This window comes from Elgaria multicarinata, chromosome 5 (assembly GCF_023053635.1).
Source record: "Elgaria multicarinata webbii isolate HBS135686 ecotype San Diego chromosome 5, rElgMul1.1.pri, whole genome shotgun sequence".
NCBI lineage: Eukaryota > Metazoa > Chordata > Lepidosauria > Squamata > Anguidae > Elgaria > Elgaria multicarinata.
The window spans coordinates 84,846,154-84,872,221 of record NC_086175.1 but is presented as its reverse complement, the minus strand read 5'-3'; the positions used below and the strand labels follow the sequence as shown (position 1 = coordinate 84,872,221).

The 26,068-nt window shown below is 37.0% G+C and overlaps 1 protein-coding gene across 1 annotated transcript in view; it reads left to right on the top strand.

Moving 5' to 3' along the window:
- Nucleotides 1–26,068, top strand: part of ROBO1 (roundabout guidance receptor 1) — a 641,108-nt gene that overhangs the window by 347,026 nt on the left and 268,014 nt on the right. Inside the window, exon 3 of the mRNA XM_063126766.1 lies at nt 7,104–7,430. Coding sequence (XP_062982836.1) covers nt 7,104–7,430 — 327 coding nt within the window. The remainder of the gene's footprint in view (nt 1–7,103; nt 7,431–26,068) is intronic.

Here is a 26,068-nt window from a genome sequence, read left to right as displayed (position 1 = left end):
TTTAGCATTTCTGACATTTTGAGCACTGAATCCACGGAGAATGTATGTGTATGTATACCATACATTATGAAGATCCTTTGGATGGCAGTGTTACTTCTTGACCTAAAACTATATATGGTTGTAACTGCTGTAATATGTAGTTAAATTTAACTATTGTCACATATTTGAACATTCTATACAGGCAATTGATCTCCTAACATTGGGCTAGTCCACATTATTTAATAACCATGTAGGTGATAGATTGTGTGTGTGTGCAATACTCTTCCTTATAAACACCTAAGCATATCTTCTTTGTGCAAGCATGTGGTCCAATAGTACAATTATTTGTTATGCAGCTAACCACAGTTGTACTAGGATTTCAATGGATGATTCACTTCTAGGCTTGTGGGATCATAAAACCAAACTTTTTATTTCTTACAAATATGAATCAGTTTGGGGAATTTATTCTTCTATACTAACAGTTTTATGTACAGTTGATTTTAGCAGTTCGTTATCAGAATATTAACTTTAAGATAGAAAAAAGCACCATTCTACCCAGTGCTCTCCCATTTTAAATCTGTATTAATTGGTTATACCAATATTTTGAAGATAAATAAATAACTTTGGAATTTAATAACTTTAGAAAGTTTAAAACTTGTAATGAAGTGTCTCTTTTATGTGAAATTCACCATGTAGTGTACTAAAATCTACGTATGTGGTAGTGGTAGAAATCTGAAACATACCTGATTATAACAATTCTTAAATTCTTAAATATGTATAACAGATGCAAGCAGCTATAAGTTTTTAACAGGACTTGCTATTGGGTACTATATGTTATTCTTATGTAAGCCTTGGAAGCAGCTGACCTTCTGTATCCCTGGTGTTTCCTGAACTGGGGGTTCATATTCTGTTAATAAATAACTTTAAAAACATATAGACAGTTCTGAACTTCTCCTTACTTTTGGGGGGTTGCGGAGGGGGAGAGAATGATTAAAGATTGACTTAAGAACTTTTTGCCTCTATATTATTTTTACTATTATATTTTAAAACATTAAACACATATAGTTTACTGTATCATTTTCGTAATGTGTACCAAGCTCACTGAAAGGATGCAGTGCTTTGGATTACCCACCTCCTGCATGAAACTACTGTAAGAAAGTTTATTTTCTGTTTCTACATGGATCCAATACAGTGCATTCAACACCCTTACTTTATATTAAAATGTGCTTGCTTTTTCCTGCACAGAAATTATCTATGTCATAAAAGTGTCATGTATGAAATGAACCTTCTCGAACCCATATCTTTATCGTTCCGGGTGCCCTCACTGAGGAAGTTAGATAGGTGACTACAAGAGACAGACTCTTCTCAGTTGTGGTGCCCAGTTTATGGAAAGTTTTCCCCAATGAGGTTTGCCTGGTGCCTACATTGATACTAGGTGAATACCTTTTTCTCCCAGCATTTTAAAGTTAATTTTTTATGTCTGTTTATAGATATTTTATTTGTGTGTTATTTGTTATTTTGCATTTTTAACGTTTAAACTGTAAATTACAAAACAATTGAACTAACCAACAAGTAAACTGCTATGCAAAAAGCCCTGTCTTGCATACACACCACCCTCAGGTCATCCCTATAGGATGATCTAGGATGATGACCACAAAGCTCATACGGGAAGAGAAAGCATTTCAAACGCCTTGGCCCCAAGTTGTTTAGGGGTTTATATATAAGAAACAATACCTTTAATTTTGTTCAGGAACAATCTGGAAGCCAGTACAGCTGTTTCAAGACTGAGATTATATGGTCTACAAAATATAACCCAGGTAACAACTTGGCCACTGTGCTTGGCACTAGCTGAAGTCTAAACTCTTGATACCGAGACTGCTTTGTGCACAAAAGTCCTGGGCACACAGGGTTTGCTTTTGGTTTCAGTTATTGGAAGCTATTTTTGTGTGTAAAAAGATTTAGAGTACAGATTGGATCCTGTTATTTCATTAAATATTTGTAAATTTGTATGAATGAACGTGTACACGTATTTGCAGCCCTGGCTACCCCAGCAAATAGCCTTGGGGCCTTAAAAGTTGTGCACACCAATTTAAAGAAATATCTCCTGAAGTCTTCCAAACACTTTTCAAGAGCAGTGCCACATACGGTGCCTTACACTAATGTAAATGTGAGGTGATTAAGGCATGAATCACTGTAGCCAGGTCAGAGGGACTGCTACCCCATCCAGAGCAGGTTGTCTAGATTGAGATTCTCTTATGTGCACTGGAACTTTGTGCCCACACTAGACCACTGAATTTGAGAAAGGTTTCTAGGTTATTGACTGTGAGTGAATCTTTAAAATGCAATATCTCATGGTTTTAAAGCATGACTGTGCAGAAAGCACATACTCCTTAATTGTGCTTATGAGTCTCAGGGTTTCTAGATGCATATCACAATTTTAAATTGGATGAAATCCAATTTGAGAGTAATGACATTAAAGGGCAGAATTATCTCAGCTTAGAAAAGTATGGTATAGTCATGGGAACATACAGAATGCTTGCATGTAAACAGTTGTAACATTTATATAGGACGGCACAGTTTAAAGGCAAATGATACAACAAACTCACTGATGCTAAACAGATCCTAGTCTGCCTGCCTGAGTGAGAGACAGTCAGAATATAGAAAAAAAGGCAGGGTCTAAATGAAATAGAGGGGAGGGAGAGTTCCCAAAGAATGTTATATTCTCTTAGCAAAATTTTCAGCAATTCTGTAAAGATTGTACCTTTATTATTTGTATCCCTTACAACATACAAAAGGGCCCAGGCTGGTGACAGGTGTGAGGCAACTTGGGCCAGATCTACACAAAGCAGGATGGAACACTTAGAAAATGTTTTTAAAATGGTATATGGAATGTGTCCTGGGCCTGAACAGTTGTCAAAACCATTATAAACTGTTATAAAGCAGTAGTGAAAGTGTGTTCATAGCTGGGCTTATCTGAACCAAAGACTTCTTGATTCATATGACATTCATTTAATCCCACTTCTCCACCAACTCTCTGTATAGCCCCCGTATGATTAACAAAAAGCTGAGGAAATTAAGTTTTTTGGGGGGGGGATTATATTAAGTTTGCAAATGAATGTGTGAAGGTGATCAGTATTATGTGCACAATAAGTACTCTTTTAACCAAAAGCATGGGATATGTGGCATGCTATATTTTTCTCTTTGAGATGTGAAATTTATACCAGAGCAGGTTTTGCAAGTATGTTAGTTTCCTCTAATACAGTGTTTATGATTTTTGGAAGGAAAAATGTGGGTTCTTTGTAGATAAAGTATGTAACCAATAAGTATTGTGTTTTTGTTGTCACACACTATCCCTTCTGGAACAGTTTTCTGACAAGAAAATTACAGGATTGGTGCCCTTTGTTGGATTTATGTTGATATATAAAGTTGCTTCTATTCAATAAAACACAAATCGGAACTTAAATAACTTGAGTATAAGGAAGAAAAATTAAAAGTATAGTGGTGGAAGATTACTCATATGTCAAAAGCCATTACATCCCCTCTGGCAGCTGTCATCAAATTTGCTGTTAATGCTCTCTATATGCCACTCATGAAAAGCACAGCAATTTAAGACATTGTATGAAATGTTGCAAATAACATGACATTATTATAGTACTTTGGTCGAAATATGTTTATGGAGTGTGCCCTGTTTATTTATTTATTTATTTATTTATTTATTTATTTATTTTATGTATGAAGAAGATTGGAATGTAGCATTTGCAGTCTCTTCATTTGCCCCTTCTTTTCTTAAAGTTTTAAGATTTTTATTCTTTATCCTCCCCTCATTAAAATGTTAGCATACCATACATGACTGGAATGGCAATTTTGGAATGGTTTCTCATTAATACCTTATCTCTAATAGCATGTTTGTCCCAGAGTGACAAAATATAGGGCCCGTCTTTTCTTCTGTCTGCTACCAATAACATCTTTCATGGAAGGGGGATTTAATTTAGAGAATATGGTTTTGGGAGGGATATTAAAAATCCCCCCAGTGATATTGCCAAATCCAAATGCCCCCCTCCACCCATGACTGTTTTTAATAATAGAAGATGATGTGGGAACATATGGTAATGAATCTCCCACACCACATCTAGTTTAGCCCAAAGATACACAAAATCAGATGTTCTGAATGGCTGCAGCTCTGGAATATCCTCCCAGGGAAGATATGTCAGCTTCCCACTTTGATATGACTTAGATATAGATTCAAACATGGGTCGTTGTGTGTGTGTGTTTTTAAATTTAAGCAGGATTGTAATGTGTAATTTCTAATGCTATTTTAAATAGATTCTTATCTTTTTGAGTGCATTGTTTTAGTTATTTGAAGACTATTTCTTCATTGAGACTTGTTATAATTACTTTTACTTGTTTTTTGTCTTTCATTGTTTTATTGTCATTATTTCTGTAAAATATTGTATTTTAGCTTTCATCTGCCTCTTAGGACAAGACCTCACAAAGCAGTTGCAATAAAAATGTTAAAATCAATACAACAATGGACTAAATAACATGTAATAAAATGGCATTGAATCACGTTTATATATTTGGGGGCCATAAGGAAATCAGTAAAAAGTTTGGTGGGTGGAGTAAAAACATCTTACGTCCACTTAAAAGCCTCGAGGATTCAAGTGGAGTTATCATGGGAGGAAATTTCACAAATGTGGGCCATCACTGAAAAGACTCTGTGTCTATAATTTACCAACCTGATCAACCTTAGTGGGGGCCAGAGACCAGAGTCACTAATTAGATTTCTGTACCACTCAATACCTGAAGCTCTGTTCATATTCATATGGATATAAGTGGTCCTTCAGATAACATGATCCTAAATTATTCAGAGCTTTAAGCCTGGTTAATCAATGTAACTGATACAAAACTGATGTCATATGATCAAACTGTCTAGGATTTTGTAGTTGATTTGTTAACTGTATTAAATTTCTTAGGTGGATGCTATTCTTGGTGCTTTGTGAGGAGAACAGTGAAAAATACTTAATAATATTAAAACTCATATTAAATTATTTCAGTATTTTGTTTCACATGTTCACCACACCTGTCTAGAATGTCCAGTGTTAGTACAGCGGTATATTTCATGGATAGATGGGGATTACATAAACTCTCTTACAGTTTGTTGGATCATTAGTCCATCACATGCTGTATAGTCTTCACTAACTAGCAGTCACTCAGCAGAGTTTCATACAGGGGTGTTTCCCAGCTCTGCTCAGAGATGCCAGGTATTTGAATCTGAGACCTTCTATATGCAAAGAATATGCTCTACATAATGGCCTTTCCCAAGGGAAGGAATGGAATTTGTCCCTTTAAAACAGGAAATGGGGAAGGTGTGGTCCTTCAGATGAATTGGACTGCAATTTTCATCATCCCTGACCGGGATAGCCATTGGTGAGGAATGATAGAATAGTTATCCAACAACATCTGGAAGGCCACATGTTCCTCATCCCTGCTATAGAATGACTTTGGGACTATTTCATGGTGATAGTTGGATACAGAAGGCAGTCTCAGATATAGTACTAAACCATTGTTTACTGTTACATGGATAAGCTGTGAGCCTTGGGATCACATATCCTCCTCCCACCCTTCTCTGGTGTTTGCCAGTGGATGAAATCAGAAGCATCTACTTAGATTTTAACCTAGCAGAGTTCTCTGTTCTGGCCAAAGTTGGATAACTCTAATTAGCTTCAACTCTACCTAGTGAACTACCCTTTTTCTTCGATTCTAAGACACACTTTTCCCCCCATATAAACATCTCTAAAAATGGGGTGTGTCTTAGGTTCCCCCCCCCCCCCGTTGGTACTGAAATTAGTGTGTGTCTTACAATTGATGGCGTCTTACAATCGAAGAAATACGGTATGGTTTGCGATCCGGGCTTATTCACTAAGCAAATCAGAAAAGTTTGGACATAATGAGTTATTCTGGGTAGTTTAAACCAGAAGAAAGAGGGCAACAGGGAGTGTGCAAACCTGAAGTTCACTGTGGCTTGTGCATATAATGCCAAACCATGGTTTAGAATAGCACTGTCTCTGTTTCTGAAGCTGATCATGGAAAACACCCTAGGAGTTTATAAATATGTACACATGAGCACATGTGCACAAGCAGATAAAGTCCAGATGATGACATTTCAAAAAATGCTTATTTTACAGAAAAAGGTGCTGAAAGCAATTAATAAAACACCCAGTAACCCAATCTTACAGGTTCTTTCCTGAAATAACACATGTTGAAAAATGTGGTGTGTCCTTCCACTGTCTGAAAATAAAAGTAGTCACATGTTGTCATAAGTGAAAGCTTGGAAAGAATATTTGAATTTAAGAATATATAATGGATATAGAGATGACTCATTACTATTTGAACAATAATTATCTTTAAATCCTGACCTGGACTGGCCTCAGGAATAATTTCACCTCAATCCTAAAAGAACTCCATTGGTTATAATTGATTATCAGGCACAATTCAAGGTGCTGCTTTTGATCTCCAAAGCCCTACAGGGTTTGGGACCTGTTTTCTGAAGTAATGCCTCTTTCATGAATCACCTCCCCTGTGTGAAAGTGTTCTGAGGAGACACTGCTACAGGTACTTCTGCTATCCAAATAGGCATGGAATGGGTGTGTGTGTGGGACTATAACCACAACATCTAATGTTAATGATAATAGTGCCACAGCTTTGAACTCTCTGTTTGAGACAGTAAAATTACCATCTCCTTCCTAGACTTTAGGAGAAGTGAAGGCAATACTCATTGAAAGACTATTATTCAAAAAGTTCTGCTGATTTCATGATTGTAGTGATGTTATACTATTTTATTAACAGCTGATTTCTGGCACTATTGTACTGTTCTTAAATGTTTATTGTGAATTGCTTTGAAAACTCTGCTTAGAAGTGGTATACATATTGATAGTAAAAATAACTGAAATGTTAATGGGAGAGGGGAATAAATCTTCCGTAAATATAAGAAAATTTAACCAAATATTTGTTGACATTAAGCTAACGAAGAACAACTTTTTAGTTCCCAAGTTTACATTATTTAAATACAAACTTGAACATTTCCCTCACAGTAGAAATTTAAAAACTGAATTATTCTCCCTCAGGTTCCCGTCTTCGACAAGAGGATTTCCCACCTCGAATTGTTGAACATCCTTCGGATTTAATTGTTTCTAAAGGAGAACCAGCAACTTTGAACTGTAAGGCAGAAGGCAGACCAACACCAACTATTGAATGGTACAAAGGAGGAGAAAGGGTTGAAACTGACAAAGATGATCCTCGTTCTCATCGGATGTTGCTGCCAAGTGGATCTTTATTTTTCTTACGCATAGTTCATGGCCGCAAAAGTAGGCCTGATGAAGGAGTCTATGTCTGTGTAGCAAGGAATTACCTTGGTGAAGCTGTGAGCCACAATGCATCATTGGAAGTAGCAAGTAAGTCTCCCTTCTTCACCTTTTCACTGGCTTGAAGTAGCAGTTGCTTGAGTGTTGTTGTGTGTATTTTTTTAAAGATAGAAGTAATTAGCTTTCATTATCATTTAGGGTACAATTCTATGCATGTTTAGACAAAATAAAGTCCTACAACTTCCAGCATTCTCCAGTTGTAAGACTTTTATCTGTCTAAGCATGTATTGGATTGCATTCTTAAGGTCTGATTTGAAGATATGGCGAGACATAGATATATTTGAAATGCTAGCATTTCTATGAATTATATTTATATGCATGCAAGAAGATTATGACTCTGGCTAAGGGGATGAATTGGACTAAGTAAATTAAAATACCTAACTTTTTTTTGAGAATAACATTCATGGATCTAATTGTATCAAGAAAAAATTAAAAAGGAGGAAAAAAAGTTTTAGCCTAAACAGAAGTATAAAACAAAACAAAAACTATGAAGTATTTTTTAATGTGTCTAAAGGTTTTTTTTATAATCAGTTGCATACTGGAGTAAGGATATTCTTGTACACATTTGTATCTACTGAGTTGTGGTGCAGCAGCATGTCTTCTGATTCTTTTCATTGGTCTTGCACTTCTGCTTAACCTACTTACTTAATCCTGTGAGTGGGGACAGGGCTGTGCCAGTTTTATTTCTTTGTTTTCTATACCACCCATTAGCCAAAGCTTTCTGGGTGGTTTACAAGACAAGTAGCCCCACCCCTGCTATTGTGCACATCATGTAGTCCCTCCACATGTAACCAGGATTTCATAGATGTGCACTGTATGCATGGACGTCAGGGAGAGGGACTTCATAATGTATATGAAAACAGGGGTGAGACAATTTGACATGGCCCTGGCCTGCTCGCTTATTGAAGTAAGTGGGTTAAGCTAGCGTTGATAGTTTTTCGCTTCCTATCTGCAGAGCCATATGAATTTATATCTGCAGCTTTTGATAATGTCTGTTGTAATTGTGAATCTTATAGTAGATATGAGAGTTAACATGTAAGATCTAGTTTTCGCAGATGGTAGGTATAGTTGTAAATTTGTTTCTTTATATGCAGTGGATGCCATTTTGTTGTATATTCACTTCAATATCTAAAATAGCTGATAGCCTCTTTCATGCTATTGTTTTCTCCGTATATCAGTTCTCCATTAAATGCCATCGTAGTTGTCTAAAGGCTAGATTGGTGGGGCAGTATTGCTGCCAGTTTACTTGTCAGTTTTTAAGCGCACTTCTTACCCTTGTCATGAGTCAACTTGATTTAGATTACAGTGAGGTTCTTAGTGATAAAGACTGGATATTTATTAAAATACATTAGTTGTTACAAGGTTAGCCACTACAAGGTTTCTGAAGTGCTTCGTTAAGACTTTGAGATGAGGATAAAGCATGCGTATTTTAAAAGATCCTGAAAAGTTCTCTGAGTAATAGTGGCATACCATTAAATTGCTTATTTGGTTTTGTAATAATACCGATATCTAATCTTAGACGTATGAAATATAGGATGAGATTTGCAGAGACTTAAGTAGAATGAAAATATGGAATGTTCAGAAGTTAGATGTATATATCTAATAATGCTGCACAGTTTTATTTTAAACTTTCTAAACTGAACAGAAAGGTTCTAATAATAATAATAATAAAAGTAAAGAACAGGAAGGTATACCTAACTGGCAGATGAGGGTTTGGGAATAGTTTTGGGTGGGAATGGGAAGAATGACCAATGATTTCATGGACTTAATGACATCAGGGAGTATTTATGGTGTTTATTTAAAAAAATGATTTAAATGTAAAATAAAAATCCAACTTTTAATTAAAAAAATCATTGATTTTGATCCAACCTGTTCTTTGATTCAAACCACCTTGCTAGTGAGAAAAATCCACCATCTCTGTCCCAAGTCCTTTGGGATGGTTACAAGACTTCAGGTAATGGCTCGGGTACAAAGTACATCTGTTTAATATTTCCTCATTTTATATAGTTAATTATAGATTCTTATCAAGTTTACACTGATAAAAATTGAAACTTGATTCTTATCAATTTTACATTGATAGATAGGGGCGGTTTATCCCTTCCCCCCCCCCACAACCTCCTTGAAGCATACACACACACATCCGCTGTGGCTAGGAACATTTAAAAAAACATACTTTTTGGTGCTAATGGGGTCATATTTTGGGGTGAGGTTGCAGTTGAAGAGGCAATGGATAAATCTCCCTTCTCTATGTGTCACATGTAGTTTGTCCCTTGAGTCTTGTCTAACTTGAGAAGTAGTTTGTTGAAAGCCTGTTTGATATCTTCTCTTTAAGCACAAAGGATACCTACTATTAATATTATAAAATGTACTTTTGCATATTGCCTACTATCCTTTCTTCCTTTCTTCCATGGCTTTCTTTGGAATTATTCCCAAGCCTTCTATCCATACCAATATTTTCATTTACAATTATATATTCTATACAATATGAATGTTCAATGAACTGTTAATAAGAAAAAGTGATATATTGCTTGTCATTTTTTGGGGTGACATTATATATAATGATGTAGGTTACTTTCTGCCAGACGAATGGCTTCTGTGAAAGCCCAGTAAAAATACGATAAGCTATTAAAATAATATGAAATATAGTATTTTTTGGCAATTGTTGCAATGGTTGGAGTATTTTGGACAGTAAAAGTTTGGACAGTAAAAGCAGCTTCTCTGGAGATAAGCTAAAAACCATTGACTATTTAAAAGGGAAGTAGTAAAAATAGGATGGGACTTATGAGAATGTATGAAGCAGATGTTTTCTGCGAAATAGAGTAAAACAGTCAGAAGGAGCTGGAATTGTTAGAACAAAAATAAACACTTTGTTCTGTATTCCTAAATTTTGTTCTAAGTATATTTGCCTTGACTAAATATTACTTAGGTTACCTATTGGAGTCACAGCTGGATGTGGTTTTAAGTTGAGGTTGATCAGGTATGCAAGTAGAGAGGGGATTGCAATTCCTAAGAAGTTTTCTATGAGTAAAGGCAATGGTAGTATGGAAGCATTAAGCCACCCGCAAGAGATGCCATATTTCTACTGAAGTCTGTTCAGCTCTGTTCTTGACTTTCTGAACCCAGCCTTTTCACGAGTTGAAATGTACTTAAATTAATTCCATGTTTTTGTTTTTAAGGAATATAACCAGATTCAGATTACCATCTGCAGGGACATGTTCTCTGGTAGTGAAAGGTCCTCTGCAATGTGGTAAAGGGCATGTTCTTGTCAAAGTTATGCTGTGTAATTTTCTCTATAAATGTCAGTTTTCACAGGGGAAATATAGGGTTGATCACTGCCTACTTCTCTAAATAGTCCAGACAAGAATCTAGCAGCGATATAAATATTTTAAGTATTAAAGACTGCATTTTAGAATTTAGAATAAAGAATAGCAAATGCAATTTTAGTTAAGAAGTCTTCTGTCAACACACCATGGATGAACTGCAGCTGTTTCATGTCTTTTATTTATTTGTTCAAAGCATTTTAACCCTGCTGTTTAGTTGGAAAAGACTCCTAGAACAGCTTACAAATATCATAAGACCATTCTGGCTTTCAGGCTCACAATCTAAGTCATGACACAATGACTCTGTTCTCACGTAATTCTAAGCTAGGGTTCCGTCCTATATTTGCTTAGTGTGATGTGTCAACCCTAGGGTGACCATATGAAAAGGAGGACAGGGCTCCTGTATCTTTAACAGTTGCATAGACAAGGGAATTTCAGCAGGTGTCCTTTGTATATATGGAGAACCTGGTGAAATTCCTTCTTCATCACAACAGTTAAAGGTGCAGGAGCTATACTAGAGTGACCAGATTTAAAAGAGGGCAGGGCACCTGCAGCTTTAACTGTGTGATGAAGAGGAAATTTCACCAGGTTCCCCATATATACAAATGACACCTGCTGATATTTCCTTTTCAATATAACTGTTAAAGATACAGGAGTAATACAGGATACTATCATTTACTCTGTATTTCAGTTTTTCGTAGGAGAGTTGTACATAGTTTCCACATAAATAATTTTCCCCATGCTGTGGTATGTTTCTGGAATTTACATCCTGAGGCTGGTGTTAATTCAGTGGACCAAACTGACAGCTGATACGCGCTTCTCAAACTTTTATAGACTTACAGTATGTAGATCAAACTACACAGTACATAGCACAGGGGTGCAAAACCTCTTTCAGCCCAAGGGCCAAATTCCATTTTGGAGAATCTCTAATAGTCCCATTTCTAAGGAGAAGCATTTCAACCTTTTCAAATGGGAGGAAAAACTGTGCGTCAGAGGACCAGATTAGGAGCTCAGGAAAGACAGATTTGGCCCCTGGACCTGAGATTCTAGATGCCTGATGTATCTTTATTTTCCCTTTAAAGTAGGTGATGCAGTCCTAATTTGGATTGGAACCACCATGCTCTTGGAGGGGAGGAATAAACCTTTACCCAAAACTGTTTGTTCCCCAAAGCTCCCCTAATTGGCGGTGTTTTTTGTTTTTTTTTTTTTTTAATAACAAACCAAAACAAGTCTCCATTGATGACATTGGAAGCAGTGGTCACACACTTTTACAGTTGCTAGGACTTAATAAATAATAGTTATCTCTTAGGGTAAGAGATCACTATTCTCTATCAAGTCCAACAAACTGCAAAAATGTGGGTAGGGGGCATTAGGGTGAAGTTAATGTTTTGAGATTTTTTGAGGGGGCTTGGCTACACTGCTAAAATGTATTGAAAATAGATTTGAAAACTGCTTTTTATTTTTATTTTCTGTGAAAAGCTCAAATGGGGGCTTCAAGCATTTTTATTGAAGCTATACCTATAAGCATTGGCATTTAAAATGATGACTGAGGCAGTAAAAGATTTCTCTGAATAGTTGTTGGTAAGTGCTTAAAAGAAGTCTTACCAACTTTCTATTTGCCTTAAGCTGCCTATTACTGTACTATAGTTATAACAGCAGTTGGTAACTTGAATTACTATATGTTCACTTCTAGGGCTTTTAAAAATAAAATTACAGTTAAACCCCTACTTCCTGTGCAATAAGATAATATTTTTGTATGATCCTGCTGTTTTGCAATGTGGTATATGGAGTTTGTACTTCAGAAAAGCACACGATTACATTAGTTTGTTATCTTCATAGAATCCTTCGATGTTTCAAGTAACATCCTTTGCTACTTTAGTCAGCAGCACAACATATTATCATTGAGAGTTACTCAACAGGAGACTAGCTTTCAAGTGTTCTGTTTAATTTTGATAAGGTAAGAGCAGAAAACAGTTCAAAAAGAAATCCTTTACACTAGTAGTGAATTTACTGTCTTGAGTGTGGATCATTCTTCAGCCAGATGGTACCATCCACCCACAAGAGAGGGAGATAGCAGCTTTGGTTTGCATAAAAAATACTTCCTCCCAAAACAGCCCAGTGAAGACTGAACATGCTCACTGGCAGAGGAATGGAATGTAATATCTTGGTAGAGGGCATTGCTGACTGGCTGAACCCTGAACAGCAGCACTCTGGTATGGTTTATAATTAACAACTCGCTGATTTCAAGCCATTTCACCAAAACTGCTCTCCCCACAATGCAGCCACATTCACAGACAGTGGATTGAAAACACAAAGGTCTGTGAAGATTTCAGGGGACTTACTGTGTTTGTGACAAAATCCTTCCTCCTTTTTCCCCTTTTTAAACTGCACCACAAGCTGTAGCAGAACTTTTCTCAGTTTCCACTTCCCAACAGCCACCTCTCCCCTACACCTTATACCTGATGCTCCTTGGAATATTGCAGCATCATTATACGGTGTCATTCCAAGGAGCCTTCTGAAGAGGAAGTGCAGAAATTAAACTGAAGCTGGGGATCTAGGAACGTTGCAGTAAAGGTCCATTTGTTGCTCCAGCCTTTCATAGATAGTAACATATTTTTTCAAATTTCTCTCCACAATTAAAGAAAATAATCAATTATGCCATGTATATATGAGCACACTCTGTATGACCAGAACAGCATATACCAACATAGAGTTTTATAGGAATTTTCTCCAGTTGCATGAGGAGTATTCAGTACCAATTATTGATAGTTCTATTTAACTTTAAGAAGGATTGTAGTAAGCTTCTTACCATAGTAAATTTAGGAAGAATTCTGGGATCTGGCAAAGCTTATGGTGTATTTTAAGTAATTGGTCCAGTATTTAATCATAGTTTTTAAAAAGATGAGACAATAGCCTGTGAGTTTTACCTTAGTTTGGGCTTTATTGCCTTAAAATAATTGATGCTGTGTAAAATGAAGTATATGCCAGATAAATGGGGCTGTCACATATTTTGAGTAACTTTTACCCCCAAACTGCCACAGATAAAGCAATCAGTTCCTTTTCCCACTGGCACAAGTAGAGCTTCAGGACATAATCTAGTCCATCTGTAATGATTTGCTGTAATATTCTGGTAAATAGGGTGTATGTTTTCTGTTTTAGTTTCTTTTTCTACTCTCCTAGCTGCTTGCACAGGGCCTTGCTAGACCTACCTGATAATCCGGTGGGGAGTCGGGCCGAGGCCGCGCTGCAGCTAGCATGGGCCGTTGCCCCAAGCTAGATGTCAGACGTGATGGGGAAAGGAAAGTCCCGTCACGTCGGCCATTTTTTTTAAAAAAGTTTAAGGGGCCATGTGCGCAGGAGTGCACCAACGAAAAGGTAGGTTTTTTTTAAAAGAAAAGGGTTCCCCGCTCCCCCTGCCCTTGATTTCCCCCAACACAATGTTTGATGCCCCCCCGCTTGCTCCCTCGCTCGCCCCCTCGCCTGCCCACCCCCTCGCCCGCCCCGCTCGCTCACCATGTCCACCACCCCCGCTCACAATGTCCAGCCCCCGCTCACCATGTCCACCCTTCCGCTCGCCATGTCCGATGCCCCCTCTGCCCCCCCAGCCCGATGGGCACAGCGCTCGGCTTCTCCCAGCTACTCATGAGTAAGCGAGCAGCCAGGAAAAGCCACAGAACTAGCTAGACCTTACGCAGCCCCTGGTTCAGCCCGGGGCTGCGGAAAAACCGGGCCACAAGCGGATCCGGTTATCCCGGGTCAAGGGAAGGTTTAGCCCAGCCTGACCCCGGGATCCCCTGTGCGTCGTCTGCATGCACAGCAGGGAGCCTGGGCCTCGAACCGGGCTAAACCCTCGTCTAGCAACGGCCATAGTCAGATAACACAGGTGCTTGAAGCACTAGGCTTCAGACTCTATTCAAAATTTAGAAAATAATGCTTGAATCAGCTTCTGTTGTGAGGCTTCTAGAAATTACCTTCATGTTAAAGTTACAGTTGCCCAACCACAAAAACAGATTCAACAGTTCCTAATTCTGTCCAAGAAGGTAGGCCAGAACAAGAGTGTTAATACTACCCATATGCTGCTGAATACTTTTGCACAATCATGTGCCAACAATTCTTTTACTGGTATTGTTATGAAGTGCTAATATAGGTGTTCTGCCAGAAGCAGAAAGTGTTTTCAGTCCAGTCGTTGCGACTTTCAACCCTCCATCTTGTACTTTGTTGGTTTGGAAGTGTGTACTTAGCATGACTCTAATCTTTAGGTTTATACCATGCTAAATCATTAGACTGATTATAGTGTTTGTCAAACAATTAATGCTATCTGCTAATTATGACTGAGATCCCAAGTAAAATAATATCTATTAACTGAGGATAAAGAAGCATTTTGGATTATGAAGATAATGCATGTTCATCCTTTCCATGTGTGTATGGGAGGCGGGAGAGGGGGCATTCTTTCACCAGGACTTGCTTTCTCTGCAATTACATTGAGGGGGAAAAAACAATTTCCCCCTTATATTTGCCTGACCCTCTGCTATCTGTGGCTGATTTCACTATCGCTAATGACTAATTGCTCAAAAACATGATAGTGCAAAGACCTGACAAGTCCGTGAAATAATCAGCTTCAGCATTGCATAATTACTAGACTAGAAAAGTGTTTCCTCTTATCTTTTCTCCTATTTCAGTGGAGTTTCCAATTCTCATATTTATCTTGCTAAACATGCTTTATACTTGCTTGAGGTTCAACACAGCTTGAAGATGGTATTATCACCTGTGGAACTAGCCTAGAGTTCCTTCTATTTTGATACAGTCTTTAAGGACTTTAATTTTTGTGAACCGCCCAGAGAGCTTCGGCTATTGGGCGGTATAAAAATGTAATAAATAAATAAATAAATAATAAATAAGGAGGCACCAAATTTGGACTTTACTTAGAATATACAAAAGGAAGTATGAAGGCAACATATAAATATCATTGTGAACTGATTTGCTTGGATTCTGCACCCGAGTAACTAGGTGAATAGTTTGTCTACCAACTTCTATTCTATTCAGCTTGTAACTTGCCCAAAATCAACATAATTGTGTGGCTATTGGTGATATAGTGTAAAGCAACTTTATTTTACTAATTGACAAATGGACCTATCATACTAAAATCCAGCTGCACCAGAGTTTCCCTGGTAGTCATAAAGGAAAAGGGAGGCTGCTTCAAATTTCTGGAGCCATGGGTTCTGGACTAGCAAAAACAAATTGGTTTGTAAAAATATAGACCACCTCAATTATTATGAGATTAGGCTGCTTTGGTAAAAAAAAATACAGACATTTAGCCTTAGTGTTCCTGATTCAATAATACAAGGTTGTTAGAGTGGCAATCAAAGATGAGTTCAAGTGCTCCACTCTCCCCTTCCTCCATCCAGATATGTGTCTAGTTCAGAGAAGAGTCCCTACTTTGATAAACCAGAGTTTCTTCTTGCTGTCTGAATCAGGAAACTATGGTTGAAGTGCTCCCTACAAATCAAGATTGTAAACCAGTATCAAAGTGTGGTGTGAAATCCTGTTTTTATACAGCGTGCTTAAAGCACTGTTTTCAGGTGTGTACATCACAGAGAAACTGGTTTAATAAAGGTAGGAAGTCTTCTCTGAAATCAGGCATATGAGGGAAGGAGGGGAAAAGAAAGAATTGCTATCTCCAGCTCCAATAAATCATGGTTGGTTTGGAACAGAAACATTGTCTTATCTAGCTGTCTGTGCTTCTTTTTTGTTTGGCCCATCTGAAAGTCTGTTATGTCATCAGATTAAAAACTATTAAAAAACTGTCCATCAAAAGTTATTCTAAATCACTTTACAGAACTACCAATAGGATAGAGTTGTAGAGCAGCCACTGTGAATGCCTTTGAACTTGGCATGAAGCGAATGTGATCTTTCTGTGTGCTGAGTGTTTAGTTTGAATCATTCATGTCGGGATCAGGGTGAGATTTTTTTTCTGATCATTGAGATGGGGTTGAAGTATGCAATACCTGTGCACTAGGACATGATAGGTAGTCAGTGGGGCATGGGGTGAAAAAAACACACCATGTACATGTCAGAAACATTTAAGAGAGACATCATGTATAGTTGGCTATATGGCAGAGTGAACAGATACAAAAGAGGGCAGGGCTCCTGCAGCTTTAACTGTTGTGATGAAGAGGGAATTTCACCAGGTGCTGCATGCATACAAATGACAACTGCTGAAATTCCCTTTTCTATACAACTGTTAAAGATACAGGAGCTCTTTTCATATGGTCACCTAATTATATGGTAATCCTGGAAGCCTCCAAACCAAGGTGGGGGAGCTGGAATATTTTGTTTTAAAGGAGAATGTGTAAATAATGTATGTATGTACATATGTTTATTACATAGTTTATCTCCAGGGCCTTCAATATAAATGTATGTTCTTGTGCAGTAAGATGCAGTAAAAGTGTAATTATCAATAGGAAATAATAGGCTACTAGTCATGATGGCTATACGCTTCCTTCAGGAGTGGTGGAATTTTGGGGGGAAACAAGTCAGGGAAGGTTTAAGGTCCCCCTCTTGAAGTGCCATGATGCTGATCCAAATGTGTGTGCTTACACAAGAGTAAGGAAAACAATCAAGCATAGCTGCACTATTTGTGATTAGGAGAACATTTATTTTGGCCCTTAGATATGCCTTTGGTTTTATCCAACATAGTGCTTTTTATATTTTAAAATTCACTTGAGATTAATATTTTGAGCTTTTTTTTATTTCTGTTTTGGAAATATGTTTCCTTAAGATAAAATAAAAGTGTTCTTACTGACATTGCAAAAGCTAAATTAGGATCTTATCAAGTGGGTAATAAAGGATATGCTTTTAAAGTTTCATCAAGGGATACCTCTCAAAAAAATGTAAACCTTAAGTGACCTTGAAGTTGAACATCAAGGGTCACTAATTTTGATTTCATCTTCTTTATAACATTTGCTTAAACCAATCAGTGAGCTAGCTTTGTGTTTTTGTGTCCAGATAATTCAGATGACAATCATCTGACCTAACTTGGATCCAGCATGTAAATTGCTTTCAGCTGACTGCACTGAATGTTAAATGAAATTTAATTTAAAAGTCTCCTCACCATTGTAGTGGATGCTTTTCTACGTCATCTGTTAAGCAGTGCATAGTCAGCATATGGCTGTTCCTCTTCTATTTAAGCTGTTTTCTCCTGAGAAAGGGAAATTCCCTCCAGACCAGACAGACATCTGCTGGCTCTCTTACCAGCAAAGCCACAGAAGAGTTATCTTTCCTGTGATTAAAAGAAATAACGTCTGGAGGTTTTTTTTTTAGTTTTTGTTCAATTAATCAAAAATTAAACCCATGTGGGACATGAGGAAACTGAGCTTCTTTGTGTGTTTCATCTACTGCTGGAGATGCCAAGGATGAATTTCAAGATTTTACTGACATAATTTTGTAATAAAAAAAGGCAGCATTCCTTCATACGGGATTTCATTTAAAAAACACACACCTCACAATCTAGTAGCAGACTGTAGAATATAAGAATAGACTATTTATATTCTTTATGAAATAGGTAAATTCTGATATCCGATAGATTAACAAAAGAGAATTGGGGTAGGTAGAATAGGACAGAATTAAATTGCTGCTGGTCTTTAGGTACAACTGTTTTACTTTAAAGATACATTAGTGTGTGTGTGTGTGTTTTCTTCCTCTGTTAAATCACTTCCAGATGTTAAAGCACCACATTACCCAGAATGCTCAGTGTTTGCTCTTTAGTGTTGCTATGTATTATTGTGTATCCTAAACCTTATTTATTTATTTTATATACTGCCACATAGCCGAAGCTCTCTGGGCAGTTTATAAACCTTGCATATGGTCAGAATATTGTTTTGCTTTTGAAGTTCTTCACGTAACAGGCCTGTTCAGATAGCATCCTAAGCTATGGTTAGGCCACTAACTCTTTTGCAGAAAATGGTTAGTGAGCGTGTTTAAACCGTTTTAATGTAGCCACTATGGTCAGGAATGGTTCACACAATACACTAAACCATAATGGTTAGCTCAAAATGCTTAACCACTGTGGCTTAGCGTGTCATCTGAACACATTAATTGACATAAATGCATTCCATTAACCATTTTGTGGTTAAGCAGCATGGTTTAGCATGTTGTCTGAACCATGTCACTGAATGTCTTTCAAATAGTACATTATAATTATAGTTTAAACAAATAGATCCTGCTTTCTTGGTTTTAAGTTGGAATGGAGAGAAGAAGAAAGATAAGAGTCTGAAAACAGATAATTTATCTGTATGTAACTTTTTGGGTCCAGTTTTATTAGCAAAGTTGGGTTTCACAATACTATATTATGACGGGGTTTGATATGGTAAATGCCTAAAAATAGTTTTCTTATATATGCCGTATAATGTCTAGGACAACCTTATCATTCAACTGAGCATAGTGGGATACCATTTCATTCTGTGGAAACCAATTTTACTTTTTATTTATTATCACACACAGAGGCAAAAAATTTGCAACCTTGTTGATTGCGAGTGAAAATATACTCTTAGAGCTTAATAGTTATAGCTTTCCGATTTAGCACAAGTTTAGAGTATGTTAATTGTGAATATGTGAATAGCATCTGCCCCCTTCCAAAGAAAAGAGAGTATGTAACGAAGCTTCTCCTTTTCTCATGAAGTCCGTATGCTAAGTGTGCAGGTATTGTGCTGTACGTGCTGCAATGCTCCTAGCTTTCCAATAAGCTGAGCCCATCCTGCACCTCAGTTACATATGTCTACTTCAGTCCTTCAGCATGGAGCTTATTTTGCAAAAGGAGCACTGAGTGGGGCTGGGAAACATCAGGCCACTAAATGCATGTCAATGTGGTACCAGAAGGTCTGAGTTTACCAGGAATTGGCTAGATTTGCAGTATGTATAATATAGCAGCTGCGACTGACCACAATCTAGTGCCATTATATATGCTTAAGTTACACTGGAGTCAGTTTAACGTTTACTGGATAGAAGCCATAGTTTTAGGTGGAGTCACGGAGAGCTTTAAATTCAAGGAGAATTGTGAGCCAGGAATTCATAAGTTACAATCAGGTTCCTCAGTTATCTTCCTTCTTGGCACAACTTTCTGCCTTAAATTTCTTGAAAGTAAAAATACAACATATACTTACTTTTTAAACTGGTTTGGGATGAATGACTAACAAAGTTATAGCTAACTTTGAAGATAACATGTTAACTTGATTCATTTTAGCTTCCTACTAATGTTATTTTTAGTAATGAGATTTGTTCTGCCACTGCAGATTTGTTGGTAGCTCTTATTAAATTGAAGCAAATGTATTTACTACTCCACCATTTCAATTGACTTTATATTTATTATTTTGTCTGCTTTACCAATGTATTTATTTATTTACATTATTTATATACTCCTCAATAACCAAGGTCATCTGAATGTATTACAGAGAACATTACCAACGTTATTTACAATTCTGCATTAATTTATTTTCAGGTAAATACTTTATGCATGAAAATATTTCAACCATGCTGTATAAATATACTATTCAGGACTAGCAATTAATTGGTTTAGTCAGCGGGCTTTATAAGGATGTGCAAATCAGCAAAATTCATGCTCCCCAAAGTTTTCAAAATTCCATCTTGAAGCTCGTTCCAACTTTAGTCCATATCAAATTGTGATTTGGTGGTTGTTTTTTCACACAAAACTCCAAGCATATTTTGTGCATATTTTTCCAATTGTATGCATGGATAATTCACATTTTTGAAATGTACACATTCTTCCATTGATTACAGCATATTAATGTGCATTTTTCAAAAGTATGTATTTTTATGTACATTTTTTCAAATGTATGCATGATGTTGAATGCATGTATTTTGGCCCTTGAATTAGTTGCTTTGGTACATCGGTGGGCTGTTGCACCATGTCCTGCTTTGTTGTTCCCGGGCTGATGGCTGGTTGGCTGGCCGCTGTGTGAAGAGAGTGCTGGACTAGATGGACCTTTGGTCTGATCCAGCATGGGACTTCTTTTGTTCTTAAGTTCACATTGCAAGCTGGGAAATGTACAGACTTTGAAAATTGCATCTGAGTCTGTGTTCAGTCCGGAAAGTGCACACTGTGTAAAATCCTGATCAAAAACGAACTTATACATCTCTACTTATAATCACTAAACTTACATATTATCAAAGCCTTCTTGAGTTACTGATGGAAGGTTGAGAACTGGCACTTCCATTACTGTTCATAAATAAGTAATAAATAAACAGAGTAGAACACAAAATACTCCTGCACAAATCTAAAGTCTGTCCTTTACTCAAAGTTTTTCCCAATTAGAATTTATTCTCTCCAATTAATAAACTAAAGCTTTGATTAATCTACTAATGTGGGATGCTATATCAACGGGTATCTTGCCATTTAGAACAGGCTGATCCAAAAGTAAGCATGGAAAGAGGAAGGAATGCACCAGCCTTGGTTCCTCTGTTCAGCCATGACTAGGAGAAGAGTATAAGGAATGGTAGGGCTCAGTGGCTGTACCCATGTTAAGAATCAGACAACACTTTCTTCCATCCTAAGGTCCTAGTCACCGTGACAGAAATAGCAGGGAGGTGCAAAGGTTATGCCAACAGGGGACATAGGTGTATGGAAGTTTGTGACCTTCTCAACTAAGTACACCTTGCATCCCTAATACTAATGGAAATAGTCTACTGTGGTATCTCTCCCCCTACCCTGTTTTTATTTTATAAATGAAAATTTGAAATTGCTTTAAAATGATTTCCATTAATGCTAACTTGTTAATGCCTTGAATCACAATTTCTCCCCAATAAGATGGCAGTTGTATGAAAGTTAAGTCTTTTGTTATGGGCTGTGATCAGACTTGGTGAGCTTATTAAGTTTCAGAGTAGAACCTGATATATGTCATATATTTAATCAGATTTTCAAGTAAAGGCTGTCAAATGCAACTGAGCACTTGTCAAAATGCTGCAACATTCCAGGGTAGAAACACTGTATAGGAACCAGTTATGAGAAATAGGTGAACAAAAATGTAGGCATTACATTTTAGTTAATACTGCCTTTGTGCATTTCATTTTTTCACCTATTGTTTAATGAGCTCTGTCAGATCAAAAGTTCCTTTGGAGTTTCAATAACTGCAAGCAATAATGGTGAAATACGTCTAAAGCAACCGCATGATTTAATTTGGAAACTTTTTGGATAGGGAAGTTGTAAAAGCAATGCGAACAACTTGTCCTTTGTTCACAGAAGTACAGAAATGCTTTTGGTCAATTTGCAAAACCACAGCAATTAGTTTAAAATGAAGTCATGCATTGTTTTCTCATGAATAATTTTACGCTTGGGTCTGACCTATTTTCATAGGAAAAAGTATATTAATATTTTAAGGTGTTTGTTTAAACAAACGCAATCCTGTGTGACTTTTTCTAACAGTTTGTAGATACAGGTGCAGATTAAGTCTTGTTTGAAAATGTTGAGTTTGCTTTTGGTAGCTGCCAGTACGGTGATAATGGAAATCAAGTTTGTAAGGGCTTTGCATTTTTATTTTTATTTTTTGTTATCTACCTGAGCCCTTGAAACAGGTCACTGTTAAGAAATGCTGTATTTGTATCTGTTTATGTTTTGTAATGTTTATATATGGTAAGTAATCTCTGAGTGAGATTATAATGTATCCAGTTATGCTAGAAGGCTGGTCTGCTACTTTGTATCAGGCATAAGACATTTGTAAACAGATGCTGGGGCGGGAGGGGGGAGAGGAATTTCAAGTGGAAAGTTTGAAAACAAGTAGTGGGAGAAGCTGGCTCAAGCAGTTACTAAAATGCCATTCTGATTGGACAACTATTCAACAAGTTTGATTGGTGGATAGAAGTTCCAAATAAAAGCATTGATTGGTTACTAAAAGAGGACCAATTAGTGAGACCCCTATATTGTAAGAACACCATTGGTCAGAGGTTCTGGCCAAGAGAGAATAAAAGAGTCAATCAGAGTCAGTCAGTTGTTTTGTCAGTTGAGAAAGTAACAAAGAGTCGGGAGAAATCTGATGGTAGAAGTCTTGAAGTCCCGGAGCTAGTGTCTGAGCAAAACAGGAAAGGATGCTGTGAAGTTGTGGGAGATCTACAAGCAGACAACAGAGTCCAGTTTTAGAAGTTTTGATCAGAGGGAAGACTTCAGCAACATATTAACCATCCTAGGAATCAGAAGCAGCAGGAAGAACTTGAGGCAGAGGAAGACTGCTGTAAAGTGGGTGGTTCCGGACAAGTATTCTGTTGTACAGTCATTCATGGAATTTAATAGAGGGGGAAGGCAAGAGGGCATTGCCTTTCATTTGCAAGCCTCCCATGTTTTCCCAGTACTTGTTCTGTCCTTTTTCTTACCAGTAGAAAAAGACAGAATGGCTGTGTGATGCCTTTTGATTGGTAGCACTAGGGGTCCTCTGGTGGGAAGCATTCTCACAGTTCCTAGTTGTGAATGATTGACAGGAGTGAAGGTTGGGGGGAAATCTGGTCTGAGGGATAAACTGTGGGGATTTTATTTAGCTGGGGAAGCCCCTCTGAAATATTAGGAAATGTAAGTAAGCATATTTAACCCTGATACACTAAAGCATTCTTATCTAAATAGTAGATAGTATATAATTCCTTATATACTAATTCCCTTAATCATCATAACATAGGGAGCTGCCTTATACTGAGTCAGACCAATGGTTCATCTAGTCCAGTACTGCCAGTATTGCTTTCAGTGCAGCCTATCGGTGACTGTACATAGAGAATAACTAGTAATCCTTCAGGACTGAGAGGAAATTCCCCCCAACCAAGCTGCCCTTGGCATAAATTCACTATGGGAATGATGCCCTATTCCCCAAGGACTCTGTACTGCAATGTCAGAAGGGACCTTATTATGATTCGGATTGATTTAGTGGTGACAAAGTCCTCCCAGCCAAGGACAGATAGTAAGGTTCAGCAGACAGAAGGCATCACATTGGTAGCAGTGAGCTTCCCTGAGGAGGACATTTCACAGTTGAAGTGCCACAATCAAGAAGGCACCCTCTCCAGTCAACATCCATGTAATTTTAGAAGGCAGGGATATTTGGATGACTGAAGCATTTGGAATGACATGTGGTCCTTTTAGATACCAAGGACTTCAAATGGTAAGGACCAATACGTGCAACTAATGTAGTTGCTTAAGATCTGGAAGGATATATTTCTCTTGGTTATTCTAGTTGCAACTCGTTGGTAGTATTTTAGACTACCATGGGTTGCGAGATCAGTGCACATGGGATGCAGCAAACCTGTTGCCATCATGTTGTGCATCCCTTTAGAGTTTTTATTATTATTATTATTTTATTTTTATTATTATTATTATTATTATTATTATTATTATTATTATTATTTATATAGCACCATCAATGTACATGGTGCTGTACAGAGTAAAACAGTAAATAGCAAGACCCTGCCGCATAGGCTTACATTCTAATAAAATCATAATAAAACAATAAGGAGGGGAAGAGAATGCAAACAGGCACAGGGTAGGGTAAACAGGCACTGGGTAGGGTAAAACTAACAGTATAAAGTCAGAACAAAATCAATATAATTTGTTTGGTTGTAAAGATATTTTAAAATGCTTAAGTTCTGGTATATTTAAGCACATTTCCTGGTACTGGAGTTCTGGTTGTAATTTTGTTTTAGGATTCCCACTTTATGTACATAGCAGTCAAGGGTGACAACCATCTATGGGATATTATTATTATTATTATTATTATTGCCTGTTTGGTGCATTCTCTTACCCTCCTTATTGCTTTATTATGATTTTATTAGAATGTAAGCCTATGCGGCAGGGTCTTGCTATTTATTGTTTTACTCTGTACAGCACCATGTACATTAATGGTGCTATATAAATTATTATTATTATTATTATTATTATTATTGTTATTATTATATCTCATAGATGTTATTATGAAGTTAGGTGGGATATAATAATAATAATAATAATAATAATAATAATAACAACAACAACAACAACAACAACAACAGACTAACAATAGAGTAATTCAAAAATATATTTAGGGCTTCCACCTTCATCAATAGTTATGATATTAAATGGAGTCCAAGAGGGTTATGATTCTTTTTTGGTGAAAGAAGCTTTTTTCATGAAGCTGAGAATTAACTTCTGTATTAGGGATGTGTGAAATCTCCCCAATTACTTTTGGGTGGGTGTGGTATTCACTGTATCCAAAAGTGTCATTATATGTTTTGTTATTTTGGTTTAAGGCTAATCTGCTATATGCTAACTGGTTTACTACTGCTGAACAGTTAATGGTCAGAGCTGAGCAGCTTGCTTTGTGATATACTGTTAGTCATCATTGTTACTCTTCACCCAGGCCTTTTGGAGTTTTTGATGAGACAGTTGAGTCTTTTGTTTGTTGAACAGTCTTGGGAAGGCTGGTAGAGTTGATGAATCTTTACCGTTCAGTAGTATTGTTTAATTTAATTCGCATTTGTGTTACTTTTTAATAATGGTTTCGTGATTTCTTATGAAGAATGATATATGTAATAAACATACAAACAAACAGATATTCTCCATGGTGCTGGGTTTTTGTGCCTTTTCTTCTATTCTGTAAGGTTAACTGAATACGGAATATCATGTGAAACTAGTAACTGGTAAGTTTTAAAACCTGTTGGTTGATGAGCAGGACACTTATCCACAACTACAAATGTGCTTCTTTTATCCAGAGGACAAAAACCATGGGTATTTACAAAATCCCTACTTTTCTTTACACATACCACCACAGATATATAATTTTATCTTGAAGACCCTGTTATTGTAACTTCATGTCCAGAAAGGCAAAGAGTAAATCACTTTCTCAGAAAAATAATTGCACATAATTATGTTAATCTAAATGATCTGACGTATTTAAAAATGACTTATTTGTCCTACTGTCCAGTTCTGTGATGATGTTTGACATTCTTCTTTGCATTTTTGCTGCAGCTTTAATACACCATGTTTTAATGTGGATAACTGTACTTGTCTAGGTTTGATCTTTAGCCAAGAATTTCATATTTCACCTCATGTGTGTGGAGACGCATGTACACATCCCTTTACTTTCTTTTACAATTTAATAAGTATTAAACACTTAGCTAATCTTTTATAAGCCAAAGGGTTCCAGCTGTTATAATAAATGTCTTTCAGTGGGGAGTATCATAAAAGATCTCCAGAGATGCATGTCTAGTAAAGTAAAGAAGTTTAAATATGTGAGATTATTTGTCCTGAGACATGGTTGTACTGATCAAAGAGCTTCATGAAGACAATATTCAATAGAGCCTGCTTCCGTTGGACCCCTCCCCCCCACAGGG